Source organism: Cyprinodon tularosa, unplaced genomic scaffold (assembly GCF_016077235.1).
Source record: "Cyprinodon tularosa strain WSP-4 unplaced genomic scaffold, ASM1607723v1 ctg238, whole genome shotgun sequence".
NCBI classification, from domain to species: domain Eukaryota; kingdom Metazoa; phylum Chordata; class Actinopteri; order Cyprinodontiformes; family Cyprinodontidae; genus Cyprinodon; species Cyprinodon tularosa.
Window position 1 is genome coordinate 236,094 of NW_024038890.1, and position 26,331 is coordinate 262,424.

At 37.9% G+C, this 26,331-nt stretch overlaps 2 protein-coding genes across 5 annotated transcripts; one reads left to right on the forward strand and one right to left on the reverse strand.

The window, feature by feature from the left end:
- Positions 1–3,376: 3,376 nt before the first annotated feature.
- On the reverse strand, positions 3,377–13,976 carry slc7a4 (solute carrier family 7 member 4). 2 transcript variants are annotated; one of them, XM_038287293.1, is made up of 5 exons: positions 13,839–13,976; positions 9,399–10,454; positions 8,608–9,314; positions 8,389–8,497; positions 3,377–5,462 (listed from the first exon to the last, which is right to left on the reverse strand). In XM_038287293.1, exons 2-5 carry the CDS (start codon positions 10,378–10,380, stop codon positions 5,245–5,247), a joined length of 2,016 nt encoding a protein of 671 aa, XP_038143221.1. In that variant the 5' UTR covers positions 10,381–10,454; positions 13,839–13,976; the 3' UTR covers positions 3,377–5,244. The 2 variants fall into 2 exon arrangements, with proteins under 2 accessions (XP_038143221.1, XP_038143223.1); XM_038287295.1 differs by having other exon boundaries at positions 13,852–13,975.
- Positions 13,977–17,243: 3,267 nt separating this feature from the next.
- cunh5orf34 (chromosome unknown C5orf34 homolog) lies at positions 17,244–25,166 on the forward strand. Of its 3 annotated transcripts, none has more exons than XM_038287243.1 (11): positions 17,244–17,627; positions 17,709–17,798; positions 20,261–20,390; positions 20,757–20,922; positions 20,999–21,091; positions 24,039–24,159; positions 24,227–24,318; positions 24,401–24,470; positions 24,535–24,653; positions 24,744–24,790; positions 24,896–25,166. In XM_038287243.1, the coding sequence occupies exons 1-11, from the start codon at positions 17,424–17,426 to the stop codon at positions 25,075–25,077; spliced, it is 1,314 nt and encodes a 437-aa protein (XP_038143171.1). In that variant the 5' UTR covers positions 17,244–17,423; the 3' UTR covers positions 25,078–25,166. The 3 variants fall into 3 exon arrangements, with proteins under 3 accessions (XP_038143171.1, XP_038143169.1, XP_038143170.1); XM_038287241.1 differs by having other exon boundaries at positions 17,255–17,627; positions 20,261–20,599; positions 20,669–20,922; XM_038287242.1 differs by having other exon boundaries at positions 17,267–17,627; positions 20,261–20,599; positions 20,669–20,922; positions 24,556–24,653.
- The last annotated feature ends 1,165 nt before the right edge of the window (positions 25,167–26,331 follow it).

Here is a 26,331-nt window from a genome sequence, read left to right on the forward strand (position 1 = left end):
GAAAAAAAATCTATTACTAAACTTCTATTTTCAGTTTTCTCTGCAACTTCAAATTCGCAGTTAAAATGCACAAATACTTGTTATTCCTAATTACCATTGTACCCTTTATCTCTGTAAACAACTCTTCAAACCACAGAAGTGAACACAGAGAGCAAGGCCGCAAAAAGTCAGAGATACAAATCAATTATTTTTTTAATGCGAGTTAGATAGAAAAAAAAAATAAAAAAAAATCAAACCTTAGAAATGTAAATGCATTTAAGCAGATTAATTTTTGACAATGCATTGTTTTAATTCTCCTAAGCTGGAACAGCCATGGCTGACACAGCTCAGCATTCAGGTCATATGATAGGTGTCTCTAACGAACCTGCATGTGTGTGAAAGAATGGCCTTTAAAGAGCATGAGTCACGTGGTTCTGAGTACATAGCAGCTCACTCAACCTTGAGTCTTTCACACAAAGATGTGAGGCGCAGGTGTCTATGTCACTGCTTGTGTGCTGCCTGAACAGAGGAGTGCTAGTTTCCATGGAAGTGTGTTTCCATCATCCTCAGCATTTGTTTCCTGCATTCCAAGTCCCTCTCCTTTAATCTTTAACCATTTTTTTTCAGAAAGAAGTCAACTGTACAGATAACAGCAACAGTAGCAGCAATACCCAGTGCAATAATCCTGTTAAATAAGAGACTTCAGCTGTTTGATAAGTATATGTGGACACACTGTATAAACTGTATATACCCCATGCACCTTTTCCTCTTTTTGGCACCTTTTCTTTTATATTTAGCCAACGCGACAAGCAAATTTCTCCACTGTGAGATCAATAAAATCTATCTTATATTAACAAATTATGCAAAAAAACACATTGACTTTCTATTTTGTTTGTATATTTTGAGGAATTTGAATCACATTGAGCTTTATTGTTTTACCATCCACTGTATATACTTCATACACCTTTTCCTCCATTGTGCACTGTTTGTTTAGAGAGCCAATGTCACAGGTGAATTTCGCCATCGTGAGATCAATAAAGTTCTATTCTACTCTGTCTCTCTTTAGGAATACCGAAACCACAGAAACTACTGAGGTACATTTAAGGAAAGTTGATTTCTGGTCAAAATTTGCATTGGTAGAAATTTCTGACGTATGAGTGGAAACAAAATGATCTGCTCAAATAATTGTCATAAACACCAGGAACAGTGTCCAAATCCATTAAACACTTTTTACTATACATTCTGTTTTGATTTTCTGTTGAAACAGTGCATAGTTTTAAAATGTGAGTAAAAATGTAACGTTTTACTTTGCAAATAAAAAAATGCAAAATGTGGCATGCTTTGCACTCGGCCCCCTGCACTCTGATATCCCTAAACAAAATCAAGGGACTCAGTGAATAAATAAAGTTAGTCTGTTTGTAATTTCATCCTTGCTGTTGCGGTAGGGTGACCACATTTGGGTTTCTGAAAAGGAGGACATTTTTTTTTGGCAGGGGGGGTCAACTGCTGGGCTGCTGACTGGACCGGACCCCTGGACCTCAGCAGAGAGCCATGAGCCAGGGGCCGGTAAGGCAGGCTGGGGGAAGCACATCTCTGACGGCTCTGTTCGAGTGCCCGGTATGTTTCAACTATGTGCTACACTGTTGTCGACCAAAATCCCGGACAATTTTGAAATTCCCCCCCGGACATTTTTTTAGGTCTGAAAAGTAGGACATGTCTGGGTAAAAGAAGACGCCTGGTCAACCTATGTTGAGGGAAGTTCTAAGATGGTTGTTTGAGGACATGAGTAAACAGTAGTGTTGCGGCCATGCCATTTTTTTTTCACCCGATACCAGGCTGTGCAGTATCGTCCGATATCGATACCATACTGAAACCATCTGTTTGAAATTGTGTGGTGTGTGTATATATGAAGGACTGCATACTACTTAGATGTAAAATAATTGACATCATGGCTTTTTCAAGCTGCTGCCTACCTTTGTGAAGCAGGAAAAAGACTAATACAAAGTGAATCTGGTAAAACTTTTTATTGCCTACCTGGAATGGGTGACAATAGTTGAATAAACTTTTGGCTCTCAAAATGGTATTGGTGCCCTATTTGTCGGTACACACCGATACCGATACCACCATTTTAGATAATGGTATTGGTATCGGTGCAACACTAGTAAACAGAGGTGTAAGAAGTGGAGGAGTTTAAAAAAGTGCCTGGATGTAAAAATGAAACACAAATCTTTGAATATCTAAGGGTTTGTTTCTTTATCTGAAATTAGAAAACTATATAGACACTGCTGCCCACCTATAGTTACTGCTTTAACTGAACAAACAGGTAAAAAGGCCAACGACGACTCTGGAGGAGGTGCAGATGAAAATCTGTCAAGAAAAATTGTCAAGTGTTGCACTCTGCTTTTTTTGTAGAGAGGTAGGAAGATGGTTAATGTTAAAAATAAGCAAATAAGATATATGAAGTCCAGTTTCCAGGCAGGGGAAGGCAAAAGAAGTACATAATTCTGAACTCGGAATACCCATGGTGAAAAATGGGGTAAGCATCTAGGCGACCAACCCTCAAAGCAACTTGCTGTGTCAGAATGAACCAGTAAAAGTCCAGACTTAAATCTGATTAGGGCTGTTTACAGAAATATACATCAAATTTGGCAAAGAAGAGACAGAGTAGTCACGTATTTAGACAGAAATATTACCACTAAAAACTTGCTGATTTGCTTTGATCTGCTGCTTTATACGGGCTGCACAGTGGAGCAGTGGGTAGCACAGCTGCTTTGCAGCAAGAACATTCTTGGTTTGATTCCCAGCCCGGGATCTTTCTGCATGGAGTTTGCATGATCTCGCTGTGCATGAGTGGGTTCTCTCTGGGTACCTCAGCTTCCTCCCACGGTCCAAAAACATGACTGTTAGGTTAATTGGCTTCTCTAAATTCTCCTTAGGTGTGAGTGTGTGTGTGAATGGCTGTTTGTCCTGTTTGTCTCTGTGTTGCCCTGCGATGGACTGGAGACCCCGCCTCTTGCATATTGAAAGCTGGTGATAGGCACCAGCACCCCTCATGACCCCAGCAGGGATAATGGTGACTAAAAAATGGATGGATGGACGCTACTCTATACAATTTCTGAGAAGAGTTTTACTTTACGGATTGGGGATGATGAGCAACAGAAAAACTTTGAAATAAATATTTATACAAGGTTCCTTACCTCCTTCTCATTATTTTTTTTTTGGTGTTGATTTTGTAAATAATCAAAGTTGCTTAACTCCGGTTCTTATTTCTTCCTCATGACTTGAAAGAGAAGAACCTGGAACACAGAGCAACTCCAATGATGGAAACTATTGGGATCAAGCCATGTGATGCCAGCTCCTTTTAAAACAAACCAATAATATTCCAGTGGGATTTTGGTGCTGCTTCAAAACATTTATTATTTTTTGTCTTTTTGAATATTACACAAAGTAATGTTATAACACAGGGATCTTAGACTTTGGTGTGCTAATGCAGAGTACAATAACGTTTAGAAGTAAGAAAGGCCTGATCGCTCATATTTGTGCACCCTAGCACAAAAAGAGAGATCAAGTTGTGAGAATGTTAAGCCTAAAAAAATCAGCATCACAGTATAAATATAAAGTCACCAACCCAGACACCAAAAGCATTGCTATGAAACAAATTAACTGGACAAATCTGTGTAAAGTTGTATAAAATTCTTGCAGACCTTACACCAAAATGCTTTCTACAGTACAATCTACATTTGAATTAACTCATTTTTTTTTTAAATGAAGGATAATGATTTGATAAAATACTTTATCTATCAGGCAAATTAACAAACAAAAAAGTAAATCAGCTTTGGATATAAGAAGTGTTACATTTTAAGGCCATTGGTTTCTATTGTAACATGCAACAGAAAATGAACATCAGTAACAACAGAACTGAAATCTTTTTAAGTGCTTTTACATATTTCATGTGATATCAACTCGATGGTCATTAGTGCAAAGTAAAGGGGACATTGTCTCCATGTTATGGTAATGTTCTTACATCTGTGCCTTTTTCTGATCTAGGTCAGACTGGTGATAGGGACCGCTGCAAATCTGAGCGATTACGGAGGCCTCGGAGAGACGAGGGAGAATCCAGGTTTAACATACTGCCTGGCTAATATTTATTCATAGTGGATCCCTATGAAAACCTCTGTGCTTTTCCATGCACTCGTAAATAAAATGTAGGGACATGATCTCAGTTTAATGTGCTCTTAAAATAAAGGCTGTAGTCTGGAGAGGTAGAGAAAAAATGCTGATCACATGCCTGGGATCAGGGACACAAATGATTGAAGGATCATGGGATGAGATTAAGAAAATAATCTGAACTCTTAAACTATAGAGTTTTGGAGACTAATAAAGCCACATGTGTCAGTAACACGTATGATGCATACGATGAAAGGAAATTATTAAAAACAGGAAATACTGAAGCAATTCCAATCACATGAAAAATAATAGCAGTATCTATAGAATAAAAAATATATGTATTTCATATTTTAAGATAAATAACAAGACATTTCTGTATACTTAGGTCCTAAGATGATTGACATTATATTAATAATAAATATTTAAACAGTATATGTATGAAAACAGGGTAAAAAATGCAGATAAAAGTAAAACAACAACAAACTTAAGCTTTAAAAAGGATGAAACCCATCTATAATAGGCAGTAGAAAGAACCAATTGGCTGAAATATTTTATATTTAGGTTTCATAGATTGAGCTATTCATTACACACAAACTCCATAGATACGGGTGTGTAAATTCTGATAAAGAATTTATGCTGTAAAGGATGAATAAGACGTTATGAGAACAGTTAGTGCATTTCCACTAAACTTAGGAGAACCAAAGATTTTTGTTGCTTCTATATTGTAAATTGTTGTATAAATTATGTCAAAATCTTTCTAAAAGATCAAATATGAAAAAAAGGTGTAAGTAATAATAGTAAAACAGGGTATGAACAGGAATTTAGACAAAACTGGCCAGGTTGCAAGAAAAGAGCTTATTATGTTCTCAAGGGCAGTGACGAATATCTGTACCGTACATTTGATATACAAATGTGCTTAACAAAAAGACAGAACAATGGCCTTCCATCCTATCTTCAGATACCAGAGTAATGAGTACAGACCATGTAGCGCTACAGGAAGAGAGATACAGATAGTACACTAGGCGTAATAATACAGTGCACGTAGGAGACAACAGATAAAACCAGGCAGGATCGATGATGACTCAGAATCGTCTCACATTATCTCTTCCCAGAAGCCTCAGGAGCCGCTGAAGCATCAGAGGAGCTGATCTGATGTGCTGAGGTGACCACTTGACCGTCAGGTTGAATGGACTGCACCGTCTCCACCAGGCTGCCGCTGGGTAGCACCACATAGCGGGCGGCCATGTCTTTGGGCTGCAGCTCCCTCAGTCCCTCTTTACTGTGCCAGATCCCGTAGCCAAAATACACCAGGAGACCTGGGAACAGGGCGGAACACGACACTGATAAAACTGATTACAGGTTAAAAGAGAAAAAATGTGCACATTATTGAGACATGACAACATAAAATGCTAAAGATTTCCTTAGGAGTAAATGACCTATCTTTAGAAGGTTTTTTTTTTATATTAATGAAAATGTTAAATTCTGTGACACAGAAAAGTAAACAGTTTAAGATTATGATTGCACTTTAAATTAGATGTTCTGTGATTTAAAGGAGGTTCTAGTTTATTTTGTAACAATATCAAATGTACTACAGCTTACTTTAGTTCATAAACTGTTATAAGGGTATTTGAAACAGGGTGGATGGGGGTACGGCAAAAACTTTCTTGTTAACTACAAGGGGGACAGCAAAAACAAAAAGGAAACCACTGTGCTCATCAGTATTTAGCTTTTCTAAACAGTGTTATCTGTTATGAATGAATGAGGCTTTCTGTAACTTAGCCATGGTTCTGTATCGAAGGTACCTGTTTTGGTACTTTAGGAGGCTTTAGTGATACTTTAAACAGAAAATATTGGTTCTACTTATTTCCAACTTTTACGTAAACGTGACGTGGTTGTAGATCCAATAAACTCTGAACGTAGAGAGACCAATTCCACTTAAAGTGAATCTCAATCTGATCAGAAAAAAGCAAACTACTTTGGAATAGTGATGTTTTTTATTAGCATCTTTTAACTTCAAACCCTGAAGCAGCAAATTAACTGAAGGAGGGAGAATTTATTTACACTTCAAAAATGGTATAAAAATAAGTCATCCTTTCTTAAATCAAATGTATTTACACCTAATTTGAGTAGGTAAATAAGATGATCTGCCAATGGAATTAGTATTTTTACTCTTAAAATATGATAGTATGTACTTGAAATAAGACAATGCAATTGTTCTTTCTTAATTTAAATGTAAATTGGCTTGTTGCATTGGCTAAGTGTCTCACTTACATCCACAATTCAAAATGCATATTTTAGGAAAAAATGACTTGTTATGGTGTAGTACTATTTCCTCTTAAGATTAATAAAGAGAAATAGTTTTAATCCGAATATTTTTACTGCCACATATTCAATTTTTTAGAAGAAAGTCAGAGGTAAGACACCTCAGCCTCTCCTATTCACATTTTCCTACTCAGTCTTGCAACTTTTGAAGACACTTCTGCTAAGTTTTCAAACTTATAACTCAGATATTTTTATCAAGCCAGTAAAAGATGAAGTCCATTATAAAAAAATCAAACATCCCTTAACCAATCATGCAGTTTCTCTGACTATTTTTTTCATAATTTTTGTAGTAATACTTGGTGTAGTACTGAAAACAGCCAAAATTGGAAAAACATTGTCCTTACTCAGATTGTATTTTGTACAAATAACAGATAACCATTAAAATAAGGTGTTTGAAACATGATGCCATAGAGAGTGCATTTTAAGAGTGAACATTAACACTTCCTAAGGTTGCAGAATCAATTTAAATCCATCATTATTAGACACAGAAATATGTTGTTTTTTTAGAGTCAGGTTGGTTTCAGTGAAAAGTTAGACAAAATTAGGCATTACGCTTTATGAAATTTAAACTAAAACATTACTTGCAAAATCATATTTTTTATATAAATCCATGAATTATTTCTAGAAAAAAGTAAGAATAGCTTATAAAAATATTTATGGCTACCTTAAAAAACACATGATACAGTTGAATAACACTTTTAAGTTTCTACCTCAAAGGTATAAAATACATCATTTCAGGCCACATTTATCTTAATTTGCAGTGACAAATTCTGGGCTTTTGTCTTTATCAAAGATTTTATCTGTATCCATTCTAACTGAGCCAATGATACCTGGAAACCTTTCATGTTCATTATGTATCTATGCAACAAGTAAGCAAATTGTCAGCTTGTTTCTGGCTGACATGAGTGTTTAAAAGGTTTACCGACGACCCTCCCATTAAATCTGTCATTAACTGTCTCATCCCCACCATCTGCATCCTCTGAGGGGAAATCTGTTATCTTTAAGTACAGAAAATGTTTGTGCAATCTGCCCATGCACTACATCATGTTCACTTTTTAATGACATTCAAATTGTTTCCGATTCAAAGACTCATATCACGTTATGTTGAGTCCAGTCAGTGATTTGTAAGGAGGAAGCTGATAAAAAAAAAGTTTTTTTTTTAAACATCCTTAAAATCCCATTGGGTTAGTAAAGCTCCTAAAACCTTGAAGTTTCAAAGGTGCTAATTTTTTTCTGCAATAATCCTCCTTAATTTTGTACTTCAGCATGCTCACAGTAAGCAATGGCATATTTCCCTTGGTAATAAGACATACAGATTTGCTTGTCTGGAAGCTTGTCAAATCCTAAAAAACACAGATATGGTGTGAAAACAAAAGGCGTCACAGTGGGATAAATAAGCAGAGGAGTGAATACAGACTGGGGTAGTGTTTTAAGTCTATATTTATGTCTGTTTGCTAATATCAGCTTGTTGTAAACATGCTTCTCTTTTGAAAAAATAAGCAAAATGGTGCAAAGGTGATGTTTTGCATTAACTAAAATAAAAAAATACAAAATAAATTCAGCAGATGTACTTTTTTTTCTGTCTCATACAACAGTAGAAGTGGCGGCCTTGCGGTTAGGGCATAGAGCTTGGAATCCTGAGGTTATGAGTTCAAAACCCACTCCCACAGACTGCCACTCTGGGTATCTGAGCAAAGACCAGTCTGGGGTTACTGCACAATGGCAGCTCAAGGGGATGGGTTAAATGCAGGGAATGAATTTTGTAGATAAATAACAATCTGTTTCACTATTTCAGCAGCATTATTGATAGTTATTTAGAAGAGAAACAAATGAGTCATTGATCCTTGTTATTTAAAAAAGAATTACCAACATACATTGGTGTTTTTACTCATAGTTATCTTATGGTAGCTGTTATTTTACCTATAGCAATCCACACCGTAAACCGAATCCAGGTCAAAAGGCTTAGCTTCATCATCAGGAACACGTTGAAGAGGATACTGGCAGCTGGAGTCAGTGGAACCAAAGGTACCTAAGGAACAAAAAATGTTTCTTATTCTCTGATCATTGGTCATACATTTTCCCAATATGTCACCTTATTAAAGTTAACTGTGCAGCATAACGTATGATCTATAAGCTCACCTGGAATGTTTGGCGGTTTCTTTGCGGCTCATGAATCCATATTAGTGCTAAGCTAAGCGTAAAAGCTAAAGTGAAAATAACCAGAAGCATTGTAAAACACCAGACTGGGAACTGAAGCTGTTCGTTTCCAAACTCCAGCACAGCACAGAGGGACACTGAGCTCACAATCAGGGTCATCACACAGAAAGCCACCACTTCGCCGGGTTCACAGTCCCCCAGCAGCCTGTCCAGGTAGGGCTCCCAGTAGGCCCTCAGCTGCCCCACCCCACGCCGCTCTCTCGTCTTCTGCCTCTCCACCAGCTGGAGTTTGTCCGAGAAGGACTCGTACTGCTTGGGCTCTTCGGCGTCTTCAGTTATGGTCTGTGCCTCTGAGGGAGCAGCGCACACCTCAGCTTTGGCGTCGGGAGATGTGGTAGAGGTCTCCTTGGAGTTGGTCTTCTCAGGCTGGAAGCGCAGCACGATAACGCTCGCCGCCACAAAGGTGTACGCAAGCAGAGTACCGATAGACAGGAACTGTACCAAAGCCTCCAAGTCAAAGATCAAAGCCATGCAGGCCATGAGGACTCCAAACACCAGGATGGCATTGACGGGAACTTTGGTGACAGGATTGACCCTGGCAAAAATGGAGAAGAACAACCCATCCTCTGCCATGGCGTATACAATCCGAGGAAGGGAGAATAGATTACAGAGCAGCACAGTGTTCATAGCTAATAGAAAAACAAAAGGAAAATGGAAATATTAGTCAAAAATACATAATTGAAAGTAGAAATCACAAAAAGGCTGAAACTCACCACAGATGGAACCTACGGCCACAATAATCCCGGCCCAGCTGTAGCCGCGGCGGAAGAAGGCGTCTGCCAGGGCTGAGTTAGGGTCCAGGGTTCGCCAGGGTACCATCAATGTTAATACGCAGGAGACCAGGATGTAGGCTGTCGCCGCTATTCCAAGAGAGATAGCAGTGGCAATTGGAATGGCCTTCTGAGGATTCTTCGCCTCCTCGCTTGAGGACGCAATCACATCAAACCCAACGAAAGCATAGAAGCATGTGGCCGAGCCAGCCAGGATCCCTGACATCCCGTAAGGTGCAAAGCCACCATGCTCCTGGTTCCAGTTGGTAGGATCAGCGAGAACAAAGCCAAAGACTAGGATGAAAGCAATGACACCCATGCTGATGGTGGAGAAGATGTGGTTCAGATAGGAGGACACTTGAACTCCGAAGGAAATGAAGACAGAGGCAACTACAAGGATACCTGCAGCCAGGAGGTCAGGGTAATGGGCAATGAGGGGCACATTCCACTGCATGATGTGTGTTTCTGTAAAGTTCTGGATAGCGTGGTTAAAAATTGAGTCCAGATAGCCGCTCCAGGCCCGCGCTACAGCAGCACCACCAATCATGTTTTCCAGAATCACATTCCAGCCAATGAGAAAAGCCCAAACTTCTCCCACAGACACATAGGTAAACATGTACGCAGATCCTGTTTTAGGAATGCGTGCTCCAAACTCTGCATAACAGAAGGCAGCAAGTAGAGAAGCGATACCTGCAAAAATGAATGATATGATGACAGCCGGACCGGCAGTGTCTTTAGCCACAGTTCCTGTCAGGACATAAAGCCCAGAGCCAACCATGCCGCCTATGCCCATCAGAGTCAGGTCCAAGGTGGAGAGGCAACGTTTCAAGGAAGTCTCCATCATGTCACCGTCAAGCGTCTTGAGCCGGTTTAGTCTTTGACAAAGGCGCACAGCCGGCGCACAGCCCCTCGAACAAGTTGCCATGGCTACAGTGTTAAAGACAGGTCAGCGGAGTTGTAGCTTTCAGTCTGGACCCATTATCTGTCTAGGGAGATGGCCTGCAAGAGAGAATATTCAAAGGGACTAATATAAGAAAAAGTCTTCTGGGTTTTCAGGATGTATATCTGTAAGCTCCATTTTAGAAGAATCAGAAAATTCAAAAAGAAACTCAAGAATTAAAGCATAGAGATTCTCATTTTTAGCCAAAATATTTTCTTGGACTTCAAATAAAGAAACCATTTCGACAACTTTGTAAAAAAAAAAAAGCTGTTGTTTCAAAACCGTAAATTTTAACTTGATGATTTCTCAAGATCAGGCATCTCCAAAGTCGGTCCTTGAGGGCAGCTGTCCTGCACGTTTAAAGGTTTCCCTGCTCCAGCACAGCTGATTTCCAATGATAGCTTATTAGCAGGCTTTTGCTGAACAGCAATCATCAGAATCAGCTGTGCTGAAGCTGAGAAACCTCTAAAACCTGCAGGACAGTCCGTAAAAACGGAATGACTTTGAATGACTATGACCTGGATGACTGAGAACCTTCATCAGCATACTGCAGGACAGTGGCCCTTGAGAACTGACTTTGGAGATACCTGCTCAAGATGAATGCCTAATTTAAATCCTCCTCTTAGTAGGGCTGATCCAACGCTAATATGCAGTTTTCATTCTGGATCTATATTTGAAAGCCTTATAAAAACTCAAGCAACAGCTAGTTGAACAGAAGGGCTCCCTTACCACTATGTGTCTTCAGAAGACAATTGTTGCCCAGAAGCATACAGCTACTTCCTATTTTTCTGGTTTTAATGCAACTTTTAGACAAAACTGTTATTTTCTCACCCTCAGCCATGCAATCTACACTTAAATAGCATACTATATCAGGCTCGGACCGGGAACGATTTTCGGTCCTGGCATTTTTCAATCTACACCGGCCCACTTATGGACCCCCTCCACCGAAAAAAAAAACAGAAGCACAGTCAAACGCGTAAGTCTCAAATTTGAAACACAATACAAATTACACATTGTGGATTAACCGATCTATCTTCAAATATCACATGACAACCATCATCAATACTTCTATAATTTTAATGTTTTTGGGTATTAACATTGACGTGACATTTTTTACCCATAGACGGCCATCCTAAACTGCCAGATTGGGAAACATCCCAACCTGGCAACAATGCACGCTAGACTGGAAACCTTAGCCTTTAGATGCAAAACCCCATCATGCACCACAAAATATTTTTGCAAAATATTCAAACATAAATTCGCCAAATATAAGAGGAACATCGCAGTTTGATTTAAAGAAAGCATTTTAGTTTTATTATAATTTAGTTTGTTGCAAGGATTTTACAGTTTGAAGAAATAGTAAATTACACCATATGCCAACCCATCACAAGGATGTGCATGACAAGGAAGGGGTACAGATACTGCATCCATCATTTAGGTAGTTAACAATGTATTACTTCTTGAGCTCCTTAAGTTATTTACTGTCACAGGTGGGTGCTTGGGCCAGAGAGGAGGGCCGGCCCCCGCACGCTGAAATTAGGACCGGCCCACCGGGCAAATGCCTGGTATCTACAGTCCAAGCCTGTAATATATTTATCCTGGACTTTGCTACTATTGGTTAGCAATGCATGAGAAGATCAGAGATAGATATAAATGGGCCAGCTGTAGGTTGAACATTTTAATCTATTCTAAAAGATCTTAATGGACCAAGCTTCATATTTCCTTCCAGGACTATCAGCTGCACAGTGGGGGCTGATCAATAGAGGTGGGCAGATCAAGAATACTTTTTTTTCCCACTCTCACATGCCCTCCAGCAAATTCACCAAAGTCTTCCAGTCTTTCATCAGCAAGCAGCCTTTGTTGAGTGGCATCAATTTTGTTTCATTGCCATAAGATTTTGTTTTAAATAGCTTTGAAACTTCGTTTGATATTGTTCAATTGTAAAAGTCAAGTAAAACTTAAAAAAGGAACAGTTTGATGATGCATCAAGCTTCAATGTAAAAAAAAAAGTATGTGTATTGATCAGCAATAGTGACCCTGTATTCAATGGCGTAACGACGCAACAATAGACCCGTTAGCAACATTATCTGGGTGGGCACCATACAACACCCCATTCGCCCCATTGGATTACCAATAATTCCAAGTCGTATTGTAAAAAAATCATTCTTTTAAGATCTTTATTTTGGTTTGAAACATATTATATGAGTGTATTGTTTACCAACCGTCTAATGAACTATACACAGTTATTAACATAGCAATTAAAAGTACCACTGTCTGCTTTGCTATTGGTGTGGTGTTTAATTGGCTCACCATCATGTTGGAATCTGGTATGTGTTGGGGTATAAATAAAGTCTGATCAGACAGGGCTAGTATCAGGTGGGTAAAATAGGATTTTTTTCGCACCATTTACATCTGCAAAGAGACGTCCTAGTCCACAATTGCATAGGGGGCCTACCAGGAGTCAGTGACGGGGCCCCTAAGAGGTCGGGGGGCCCTAAGCAACTGCAATCTCTGCTTACTGACCGTTACGCCATTGCCTGTATTTAATTCGTATTGGATACCAATATTTATATTCCAGTAAAGCCCACCACTACTGATCAAGCCTTTTTTCTAATGAAACACAAAAAAAAAAAAAAAAATGAAATATGCAAAAAAAAATTAAACTTTTATTTTTAAATAAAATGTTGAATCACAAATGTTTATGGTTGCTGCCAAAATAACACTTATTATAATGATTTTTAGAATACTGTTTTCCCCTTTCTCTTATCTTTATCTCTTATATTATCTTATCATAGGCCTATTTTATTTTATTTTTTTAACCAACATGCCTACCTAAATGTTTCCTAATGTTCCGGCTTGCTTTAATCTATCTAACCATTATTTTTCATTGTGTTTACACTTTTATTCTTGTCTTTTACAACCCAGTACAAAGGATAAGAGCGTTTTCCCTTCTCTCACCGGTCCACGTCACCTAAAAGGCATCGCTGATGTGTGAAATGATGGCGCCTTACACTGATAGTTTTTCAAAATCCTTTACTAGATGAATTTAACCTATGTTTCTTTTTAATCATAAATAGGGATTATTAATCCGCATCAACATCATCTGGTTCCTGGCCTGGGTAAACATATGGCGACAGCAGGATGCCTCCTTTCTAATTACGTAACGCTTTATTCCCGTCTGCAAACAGGAGCGCTGTCATAAACCAGCGGAGTGCAATAAAAGAGAAAAGAAAAACATAATTTACTGACCAAGAGATTCGCCACTACACGGCTAAAGAAGACAAACATTGTTTCAAATCCAGGATTAATTATTCATAACAAAATGGAAAAGAGCGTAAAGTATCCATCGCTCCTGTTCCATCGCACTTTCCATGCGCGTTTGTTCGGGATCCTCCGTTCAAATAATAAAACAGGAGAAGAAGCTTTAACGCACAAATACACACCGTTGCTGCTTACAGTCTGCCATCTTTGTAACAGGTCCAGAGCGCAGGGTTTAATAGAAGTTATCCGGGTGGGAGCATCGTCTGATGATGAGAATGAGGATGATGATGGAGCAGAAGGTGCACTGCTGTGGAATAAAGGAGCGGCGTCTGAGCTGCGTCTTAAAGGGGTACACACACATTTATTTTAGGTACAGCTCAGCCATGATGTACGGAAGAGGATTAGGGCCATTGAAGAAATAATAAAAAAAAAAAAACTGATTTTTAAATATTATTTCAGGTTACTATGGGAAAAAAGTCAGAATTCGGATTTTAATCCCAGAATTCTGACTTTTTTCTCAGAATTCTAATTTTTATCTCAGAATTTAGACTTTAAAGGGGAACCCCGTTTTTTTTTTTTTTACATTGGGCCCTTGATTTTACATTATTAAATCATGTTCTACACATCCATATGAGTCTTTTGTCATTTGGAGCTGTTCTGATGATACTCTGTTATGTCTTCCTAGAGGCAAATGACTTGAAGGCACAAACTAAACTGTTCATAATTTATCATTTATGGTACGCCAGCATTCATAACATGTAGGCGAATCATTGTCCCCCAGAAATCCGTGGTTATATTTTTTATATTTATATTCATATTTTTAAAAAAAGAAAGCGGCACATTTCTGACGTCATAACGTCGATCAAGGCCCAATGTAAAAAAAAAACGGTGTTCCCCTTTAATCTCAGAATTTTGGATCTTAATGCAGATGGGCACTTTAAAGCAAGATATGCGGGAGTGCTCAGCTTCACTGACAAAGATGTGAGTTGTTTGGGAGGGCCAGTGACACATTGGTTGAAAATGACGGAATTAGGCGAGGGCACGTAAAAAGTGATGCTATTTCTTTAATGGAAGAGCAGAAGGTGATTAAAACAAGAGAACTATTTTAGTCTCTAAAACAGACAGGGCTACAGCTTGATGCTAAATGCTAGAATTCTGAGAAAAAAAAGTCATAATTCTGATATTTAAGTCAGAATTCTGAGAAAAAAATCAGAATTCTGAGATTTAAGTTTGAATTCTGACTTTTTTGTCATATTATACTGAAAGAAAATGTAAAAATCAGTTAACTTTTTTTTTTCCCTGTGGCCCTAACCCTCTTCCATAATAATGCTTTCTGCAAGACTGCACAAGCCTCTTCTGCTACTCTATACTTTTAATATGGGCTCTTTATTACTATATATATATATATATATATATATATATATATATATATATATATATATATATATATATATATATATATATATATATATATATATATATATATATATATACATTTTTTTTTATATAAATGTTTTTTGTCCACCACCACAATGTCCGATTCATTTGCCATTACCATTCGGTCCATCTGTATCTGGATTCCCACAGGATCTTGGCTTGATTGTTCTCTACCGCCTTTGGAGTTGTTTCCCACTTTGACCTTGGGGTTTTCAGCCCATACTCTGCACAGATATTCGTGTACACTATTCCAGCCACTTGGTTATGGCGCACCATGTAAGCTTTCCCTGCCAGCATGTTACACCCGGCAGTTATGTGCTGTATTGTCTCAGGGGCCTCTTTGCACTGTCTGAACCTGAGGTCATGTCTGGTGTGGTAGATCTGGGCCTCTGTTACTCTGGTGCTTAGGGCCTGCTCCTGCGCAGCCATGATGAGTGTCTCTGTGCTGTCCTTCATCCTGCTTTGTCTAGCCATTGGTAGGGTTTCCTGATATCTGCCACTTTGAATATGTTCCGGTGGTACATCCCATGTAGGGGCTTATCCTCCAATGACGGAGTCTCTGGCACCTCATGTTAATTGTCTGAGACATTCACTGAGGATGTTGTCTGTTGGAACCTTGTCCTTGATGTACTTATGGATCTTGGATGTTTCATCCTGAATAGTGGCTCTTATGCTCATCAGTCCTCGGCCTCCTTCCTTACGGCTGGCATACAGTCTCAGGGTGCTGGATTTGGGGTGGTTCCCTCCATGCATGGTTAGGAGCTTTTGTGTCTTAGCATATATATTTATATATTATTTATACAGCACCTTTCACAGACCAAAGCAACAAAGTGCTTCACAAAACAGTTTAAAAAACACAATATGAAAGGCAAAGACAACAGGAAACCATAGCAGCCCAAAATAAGTATAATTTTTCAATACATGTATCCATAATTTAGATTCTTCAAAAGGAAAAGGAGCTAGTTATTCAGAATGCCATTCATTTTATCTGCAATCCCATTTTAGAAATCCTAAACCTGATTCCTTCTTTATGGGCCTTTCAGCTTCAGGCATCCATAAATTAATACTTCTGATTTCTATGTTAATTATTTAACAAGTCTGCTTAATATTTCTACTACTTACACTTTTTTGTAGTTCTTTATCCTTTGTAGAACAGAACCATAATATAATGTTAATTGAGTAATCACATACGTGAGGTGAGCCAAATGTCACTAAACCTTGTTTGTATGTTTTTACTTATGTCTCTTTGATTAAATGCACAATTTTTTTTAACTTATTTTATAATATATATATATATATATATATATATATATATATATATATATATATATATATATATATATATATATATATATATATATATATATATATATATATATATATATAAAGGATATTCAGAGATTAAGGAAAGCATTATTTATTTATCTACAGAATACAACATAAAAACATAGAATTTGATGTAAAGTTATGTTGCTATACACACTCATGTACAGTAGGTGGCGGTATGCAGTTATACGCTGTTTACCTTCCACCAAGCTAACACAGTCACATCTCCACTTAGAATTGGTCATACTGGACTTAATAGTTCTCTTTTCAGAATAGGGAAACAGAACACAGGGACTTGTAATCACTATCAGATGGAAACAGTGGGACAGGTATTATTAGAATGTAATAGGTATTCACAGGAACGTCAGCGTTTAAAGTCAACACTTAATAGAGAAAAAAATGATTTTCAATGATAAACCTTTTAGGAAGTAAATCTAATTCTACTAGAAATCAGCTAATCCCATTTTTAAAAAACACTCGATTAATTAAATCGTATTTAAATCAAGAATATAGGCGTGTGTATGCATGTGAATATACACACATATGAATTTATATGTGAGTTTGTATTGACATCATTTATAACCACTCTCCAGTCTGGTAGGTGGCGGTAAATGCACCTTAAGTTGGTTGCCAGCCGCCAATAAAAAAAAAAAAACATAAGAAAAAGAATAAGAAAAAGAAGAATCTAACAAAGAAGAAGAAGGGAATATTTAAATAATCCCTTTATATGCTTCTATTTATTATTACTATTTTTACTTTTATTTTTTTTATATTTTTTTCTTTTGCTCAAACCCCTCGTGACTGTTCATTGTAAATTGTTCCTTTTTCTGTATTATAAAACGTTTTCCAATAAAGTTTATTAAAATCCAAAAAAAAAGAAGAAGAAGAAGAGGAAGGACGCTTTCGGTCACGTGACCTCCTCTCACAGGACGCGCCAAAGCCAAACGTCCCGTCTGTGAAAACTGTTTCATTTCTCTCAGACTCAGTGGAAATCCTGTTTCACAATGGAGGAATCAGAGCGCATCAGCATGATGATGATGTATGAGGACGAGTCGGTGGAAGTTCGTTATAGAAACGGCGCTCAGCTCCAGCTGTCACCGTGTGGCAGTGAATTCCTCCTGCTTAAAGTCACAGATCCTCACAGACATCCTCTGCAGCCCACCGAGCGAGTCCGACAGAGAACCAGGTTTACTATTAGTGCTTATAAGGTAGAAGAAACCCTGAGTTCCTCTAAGTTTGAGCTTTTAGATTCAAACAACAATTTCAAAGTGTCTTTTTTGTTTTTAAAGGAGCTGATGGTCACCGCCTTGGCATTCAGGAATCAGTATGCCAGTCGGCCTTATCTTCCATCAGAGCTCATCACTGCCAACGAGAACAAGGTGAAGTTCTTCTCATACAAATCTACAACCTATACAGATGCACTGCAATAAATTTAAACATCATGGAGTCATTTATTTAACTAATTTGTATTTATGATAAATCATTCATCACACACTGACATCATTTGGGTATTTATTAGAGTTGATTTGCCAAATTACCATTTAAGGTAGAATAGTTGTCAATTAGCAATGCTGTGATAACATGTCCATCAGGCAGAAATAAAAAGGTGACTTAAAGTAATCAAGTAAAATCAGGGCAGCTTAGGGGAACTGGGGCATAAAGAAATCATTTACCGGTATATTGATTTCTACTGGTTGTGCAGTTTTTACATGATCCCAAGCAGGGGACCATAGTAACAAATTTAAAATAACCTGAAAGACAGATGAAATAAAAGGAGACTTCTATGTTTTCTCTCAAATTGCATCTGGTTTATTTATAGTGTAGTGTACAATATATAAAGCATATAATTTATAAATGTATAATAGTAGATAGCAATCTTATCCCCAATGCATACATAAACTTAAAAAACTTTAACTAGGCCATATTGCAATTAAAGATGTAACTGTATATATCTGCCTAGTGAATATTGGACTAACACATTCAAACTGCATTTGATTACTAAGGCTACAAGACATAAGAATTACTTTAAATCATTTAAACTAAACAGCAATGACCATTTACAAAACCATTTGTAAACCCTGTGTGTGTGGACTAATTCATACTTCTCAACATAATCGCATAAACGAGTGTTGGAGCTCAACATGCCACGCCACATGAACATGGACCAAGAGACGGCAGGCAGCCGCTTGCTGCTCCGCCACTCCAGTCCTCCGCAACAGCCCGCCAGGCCCAAGCCAGCTGCCCCGATCAACGGCAAACTTTCTATTTACACTTTTATTGTTAGAGTATAAACAACACCACAATCGGTTATAAAACAGACATTAAGGAAAAGGGTAATACTCCCACAAGTAAAGATGGACAGTTTACCCATTACTGACCTGAAAGACAGATAAAATAAAAGGAGACTCAGGTACAGCAACTTTTTACGTTTTCTCCCAAATGGGCTCTATGCACAGCTCCACTACTTCCTGAATTTAATACAGCTCCTTTGTTTCCTGTCTTTCATGATTGGATGCACTGATTAATCCAGGTGTGTATGACCTAAGTAACTGGCCAGACACACCTGGATTAATCAGTTCGTCCAGTAATGAAAGACAGGAAACAAAGGAGCTGCCTTAAATTCAGGAAGTAGTGGAGCTGTGCATAGAGCCCATTGCATCTGGGAGCATGCAGAGCTCCGTTCCCATAGTAACCGGAATGCAAATGTTTGTGCCACATATTATAGCGTAAATATATATATTAGGAGTGGAACGGTTCACAAAATCCACTGTTCGATTCGGTTCACGGTTTCGTGGTCACGGTTTTCGGTTCGGTATATGTTGATTGTTACACCGAAATCCCATAAAAATTAATGAAATTAATAAAAAAATCCAAAAAAATTAATGAATTGTAATTATTTTAAATGATCTGCGGAAACCCTGGATCATTTCCGCATGTTTTGCTGTTTTGAATTTAATCATCTCGTGCATGCCCTCTACCATCTACAAGGAACTCAGAGCGGAGCGCTGACGGAGTATGTGGGGTTTCGGGGTTAGCATGACGTGTTGGTCATGTTGCTGTTAGCATAAACAAAACGTGTTGCACAATGCTTGCACACTGTTGCACTTTTATCCACAACTTTCTTTTCGCCGTCATCGTAGGTCACTCTAAATGCAAAGCGGTCCCATACAGCAGACCTATAAAGTGCTGCTGGCGCGTCTTCCAACTCCTGTTCTTTCCCACTCGCCATACCCACATAATTCTCCACAACAACTGATTTTTTTCTGCTACACCCGGCTAAGCTGCTTCGCTTCTTCTTCTTCTTGTTTACTACTGGTGGTTGGCTTTGGTCGCAGTACCGCCACCTTCTGCTCTGGAGTGTATACCCTTCGCCTATGAGAAAAAGGAGCAGCGCATGAACCGAACGCAACACACACGAACCAAACCGAGACAGTCGAACCGAACGGTTCGGACGGTTTTCATAAACCATTCCATCCCTAATACATAGACATCATATTTATTTAATAATAAACATATAACCAATGTGGTCACCTGTTTTGGGTGCGCCACACAGCATTGGCTAATACCATACTGATACCATCTGTTTGAAATTGATGTGTGTGTATATATGAAGAACTGCATACTACTTGGATGTAAAATAATTGCCATTATGGCATTGTCAAGCTGCTGCCTGCCTTTGTGAAGCAGGAAAAAGACTAATACAAAGTGCTCAAAATGTATCTTCTGTAATGAATGCAATGTTTAAGTTTCATTCTTTGAAACTGAATCGGTTAAATACACGACTCCCTGATGCGCCTGCATTTTGAATTAAATCCAACATTGTTGGTCTCTCCCTCGACAGCCTTTTTTCACTATTGACTGCAGCGTTACCTGGCCTGAGTGGTCCTCTTATGAGCCCGAGTTTGGACCTGCAGGCGAGATCACCGTTAGGTCAGAGGAGGGCCGAGCTGCATTGGTGCTGTCGCCCTCAGGTGAGGAGTTCTCTGTGGAATTCACCTGTAACCTCAGTCGACCTCTGCAGCAAACTGGATGGGGTTTAAACAAAGATGCTGATGGTGGCCTGAAGAGTCTGCAGCAAGAAAACAATCTGATCTGCAGAAATACTGATGATCAGGAAGAACAGATGCATCCGGGGAAGCAGTCTGTTTCTGCACATCTGAAAAACACTAATCAACCGAAGGTATTACCTTTAATTAATGTTTTTTTAGGTCATGTTTGATTTGATTATTAACTTATTTTCTGCTTTCAGCCTGAACAGATGTACCAGACCACCACAGTTATAAAGCATCCCTCTTGCATCGCCGTTGACCCTGCATGGACCTATGCTCTTTCTTTAGCTTGGCATCACTGGACATCCTGCGTCTCCAACAGTAAAGTCACAACAGCTGAAGAAGCCAGGCAGGCTGGCGAGGGAAGGGAAATATCTGACAAAAATCCTAACAACAGAGTGTGCCAGCTTCCCCAGGCTCTTCCTCTTTCATGTCCATCACCTCATTGGCATAGGTTTGTGGATCCAGCATGTTTCGCACGGTTTTATTTGCTTAAATTCCAAATTTAACCCAGAATTTGTGCTTTGTAGGTGGAAGATGAAAGACTCTCTCCTTGGAGAAGAAGAGTCGGATCTGCCTATGGAGCTTGTAAAAATTGTATGGTGTCAAGGAGTCACATACAGGTACTAGTAGAAAGAGTTAAAAGCACATAAAACAGACATTGAAGGTTGTTTCAATTTGATGTCAAGGACATTTGGACAACTTGGGTTTTACCTCCTGAGTTAAAGCCGGGTTACACTGTGCGATTGTTTTCAGTCATTGCACGTAGCTGCTGCTCACACTGTACAACTAACCGCAGGGTTTAGTCGTACAGTGTGAGCTCCCAGCTTACGATTTATGTTCAGCCCGACGCTCTGATGCGATCTACCTGCTCACACTGTACAACTAAAAACCACGTCGGACTGAGCTCTCTATCTGTAGCTCTCTATCCTGAAGCCAAACAAATACAAGGGGAATATTAAGCTCACTATTGTGAACCGTGTTGCCTTGGCAATTTGTGCAATTTTGTGCTGAAAGCCCTGTAAAGAAAAGGCGACAACATATTTGGAAAAAAGACATGGCTGAGTTGTGTTTACATAGCTCAGCTGTGTTTACGTCTGAGAGGAATTATAAAAATAAGAATCCTTCTTTGCAAATGCGCCCTGAGCGAATTGCCCACAACGGCCCACAACTCACGATTCCTGATCTGGAGGTGGTCGTGAGAGGCTGATCGCCCCTTGTTACCCCCCGTACACCACACGACGCACTATCAGGCTGTAAGTTGGCCCGTTCGAAAGATTCTCACACGACTGGAGAAAAATCGCACAGTGTACGCCGGGCTTAATCCTGTCCTTCAGCAATCCACAATGGAAGAATGCATTTTAGTTACTTGCTTTATAGCTGGGAGGTCCAAATCCTTCATAATCAGAAGAGATATCCACGTGTGAAGGTTAAGAATTAAGAACTCCAAATAAGCCCTGACCTAAAAATCCTATATGCACCCCTGCACATAACATTTAAATTTTAGCTTTGTGTTTTTAACAGTTAATTTGCACTTCTGATGATGTGCATCTAAAATTCTTAACATCTTTGTTGAAAATAAATCTGCAGTGCTGGTCTGGACCACCTGTGGAGCTAGTTAACGGTTACCATTAGTATCTCTGCTTCTGTCTCCTTGAACCCCAGTTGGCCTCGGCAGAAGTCCGCTCACCCTGAGCCTCGTTCCGCCGGACGTTTCTTCCTGTTAAAAGGGAGTTTTCCTCTCCACTGTCGCTCCATATGTGCTCAGTGTGAGGGATCGCTGAAGAGTCAACAATCATTACCACCAGCTCATCCAGGAGGAGTCAATGACTTAATGCAAGCAGGGCTGTAACTAACAATTATTTTGTTAATTGATTAATCTGTTGATTTTTTTTTTAATAATTAATAATCAGATAGGAAAAGCTTCTTTAAAGATGATTTTACAGAAATAAATTAGGTGAAACTTAAACTTTTCCACTTGTGGAGTTCTGGGTAGAGCATATTGACAGATGAAAAGGTTTTTTTTTTTGGTTTTATCTTAAATTAAAAATGTGTATATATATTTTTTTACTATTTCTTTTTTTTCAATTACTGCTTTAAAGGGGAACATCGGTAAGTGGGTCGCTTTGTCAGCTAAAGGCATGTTTTAGAGTCTATTCTCCAGTTAGCGATTATTGGATTAATAAATTAGTGGACAATTATTTCAATATTTGATGCAAACAACTTGTTTTCCTCATAGAAACGTGTTGTAAGTTTTTGCTATATAAATAAATGGAATTGACAGAACAAAATGAAGATAAGTATATTATTAGTGTGTAATACTAATTGCACATAGTCAGTTCATAGAGCGTATGATTTACCAAACTTCCTTATTTTTAGTTTTTCATTTAAGTAAGAATCTGGAATTTGACTTAGAACAAAATCCTCATTCTGTCTCCTTTTTTTCCTTGTCCTATTAATTGGGAGGTAGGCAGAGAATCGGACTTATGTGAATAATGTATGTTAGCTAGCTCGCAGTTTGCCATAGTTAATTTCAAGCTCTCTTAGACAGTTGGTCAAAGGTTATACAAGCAGAAACACAGACTGCCTACAGGTTGTTGGATTGTCATCTTTAATAGCAAGATGGGCTTATGCTAGAATCGTACCACAAATGACGTAAATCAAAGGGAAGGACCAAATTTGCTCTTTGTGGAAAGCAAAAAGCAGGAAAAACGGTCACAAGCAATACACTCTCACACTCTGGATTGTCCTGCAGGTTTTGATTGACCAACGTATGTGTTTTAATTTGGAAAAAGTCTGATTTCAGGATGACGATACTGTTAAAAACTAATAAAATAAAACTAGAGCACTGTAAAGTGGGTTGTTGTTTGTAACAGCTCTTAACGAAATCAAATCCAACTTCATTTATGTAGCACTTTAAAAGTACCGAAGTGCTGCGAAAAAAAAAAAAGCAAAAATAAAACACCCTTACAAAAAACAAATAACAAAAATATATTGGGGAAATAAAAAAAGAAAACGCCTTTATCCTTTTGAGTATTAAATAGAGAAAAAAATTAGACTTTAGAAGAGATTAGATCAGACTTTTAAATCTCTAACCAGAAAACTTCATCTTCAAATCTTTGAATTTCAGTAAGTTTTAACCCGAAACACATCAGCTGTGACCCACTTGACAAACATTAAGCTCCAAGCGGATAATGGAAAACTTATAGAGAAAAATCAAGCAGAGTGGTATTTTATCAGACTGTACCATTTTAAGAAAGAGTGTGGCTGATATTTGCTGTATATTTACATCATGTTTTGACAGTTTTAGTTTGTATTTACCCCAAAGCGGATCTGTTACTTTGCCACCATGTCTCACTTTCTGTATGACTCGTAAAACTCCTGTCAAACTGCATCACATGCAGGTAAGTCAGAGCTGCAGTGAGGGAGAACCAACAACTGTGTTGGTGTTTCTAATTGCTATGGACATCATAAAGACCTTTTTTTTTTTATGGTTGTACCCCAAACCTGATTCAATGTGTTTTAGGGGACACTCACTTGATAACAACTCTGTTTGTGTTCCCTCTCCAGGATATTGAATGGAGCTGTCCCAGTGGTAGAGGTTTCCCCAGGAGATGGCTCAGTGATGCGCTCCAACGGCGTCCTAAACTCCTATTTTACTCACCACAAACCTAAGCTCCAATCAGAGGAGGTCAGTTTCTGCGAACGCTTGATAAATCCAAGTGTTTCAGCTCTAATTATTACTGCTTTTTGCCCAGGTAAGAGAAGTAACGTATCATTTAAGCAGCCTTCCCCCGGATGTACCTGGACAGTTGTACTCAGTGGGCTCTATCGTGAGTCGTGCCAACAGGCAAGATGTGATTTCACTGCAGTTTGTCAAGTATAGAAACTTTATTTTTAAGGATTTTAATAATTACATCTTCTTCTCACAGGATTCTTGCTTGTTATAACCAGGCCAAGAGTTTACTAAAGTTTCCTGCTCTGCCTTCCTGCCTGCAACAGGTTGAGCTACATCTGTTTATATCTACAGTGTTAACACATTGAATCTCCATATTTATTTGTTTAGAATAATACAATGTGTTTGCAGGACAAACACATTAGTGAACCAACATTTCCAGAGCGCAATCTGTCCAGTGAAGTGCCTGTAACAAAACTCTTAAATCCGCCACAGACTGAGGGAAGTGTGTAAGTCATGTTTTCTTTATTATTCACTTTATTTAAATGCTTTTCCCCTTTTAAAATCCAGTTTTGAGTCTGTTTTCTGTTTGAATTTAGCTCAGATGTTGTTGCTGCAGAACTGGAGAAGATAAAACGGTTCAACTGTATCCTTTAGAAAATAGCTCCTAACATACAGCAATGTGGGTTTCTGAGTGTATACCCTCTATTTATATGTATGTGAGGTTTATTCTTTAACATACTGTGCCAAGTTCTGCTGGAGAACAACCACCTGCTGAGAAATAAAAGTGAGTCTGGAAAATCAGAAGCAACATCTTTACAGATCACACCAGAGGAAGCAGTAAATGAGGACTACATTGCTGCAGCTCTTCAAAGGACCTCTGAAACAATTAAGGAAATTGATGAGCTCATATCAGCCGCCACGCTGAATTAAGAACTAAATGTTTTTCACCTCGTCTATCAAGTTTGTTGCTGGAATTAATATATGCATGGAGTCTAAAATAAAGTGATTTTTCGATTGAAGTTTCTTTGGTTTCAGTTTATTTTCAAATGTGAAAACATACAGAATGTCACTATAACATACAGGTTAAAAGAAGTTCTCTGTGATTGTTTATCTGTTTCCTAGTAAGAAGTATGGGCAGTTCTAGATGGGGGCCAAGAGGGGCCGGTACTCCTGTAGACCTGGTCCTGGCCTCTGTACCGAAAACATACACTTGGAAAAACTGATATGTTATTGATAATTTTTATTCCTTGAAATAAATGTTTTTTTTTCTCTTAATTTTAGCAGGTAGTTTATGTTAGACAATTTTGCAATGCAATAAAGAGGATTTACTTTTAAAATAAGAAAAAAAAAACATTAATTACTTCAAGTGTATAACATTGACCTTACATTTAAAAGCAAAACTTTTTTTTTCTTTTTGTAGTTCACAATATTTACCTGTTCTAATTAATGGCAACTACACTTATTTTAAGATTGACTTTTTTTTTTAAGGGTAACACTAAATAAATTCCTTATGTGTGCTGACAGTAAAGACTGACATACGGACAATTTTAATTACAATTTAACCATTATTTAGAAATTGCAGTTAGTTTAAAGCTCCAGCTGTACCAAAATATGATAAATACACTACAGCATATGTTGTTGCCCTGTTGTTTTTGTTTTTATCTGTGTTTATTCTTTTGTTCTGTGTCCCCATGAAAATACATCGCTCCCTTGTAGGTTTCATGTAGAGTCTCCACAGGTAAGAAGACGGCAAACTTTATCACAATAACACGGCGGTTGGTATATATATATATATACACATATATATATATATATATATATATATACACATATATATATACACATATATATATATATACACACATAAATATATATATATACATATGTATATATATATGTATATATATATACATGTATATACATATATACATATGTATATATATATACATGTATATACATATATACATATGTATATATATATATACATATATACATATGTATATATATATATGTGTATATATGTGTATATATATGTGTATATGTATATATATGTGTATATGTATATATATATATGTGTATATGTATATATATATATGTGTATATGTATATATATATATGTGTATATGTATATATATATATATATGTATATATATATATATATATATATATATATATATATATATA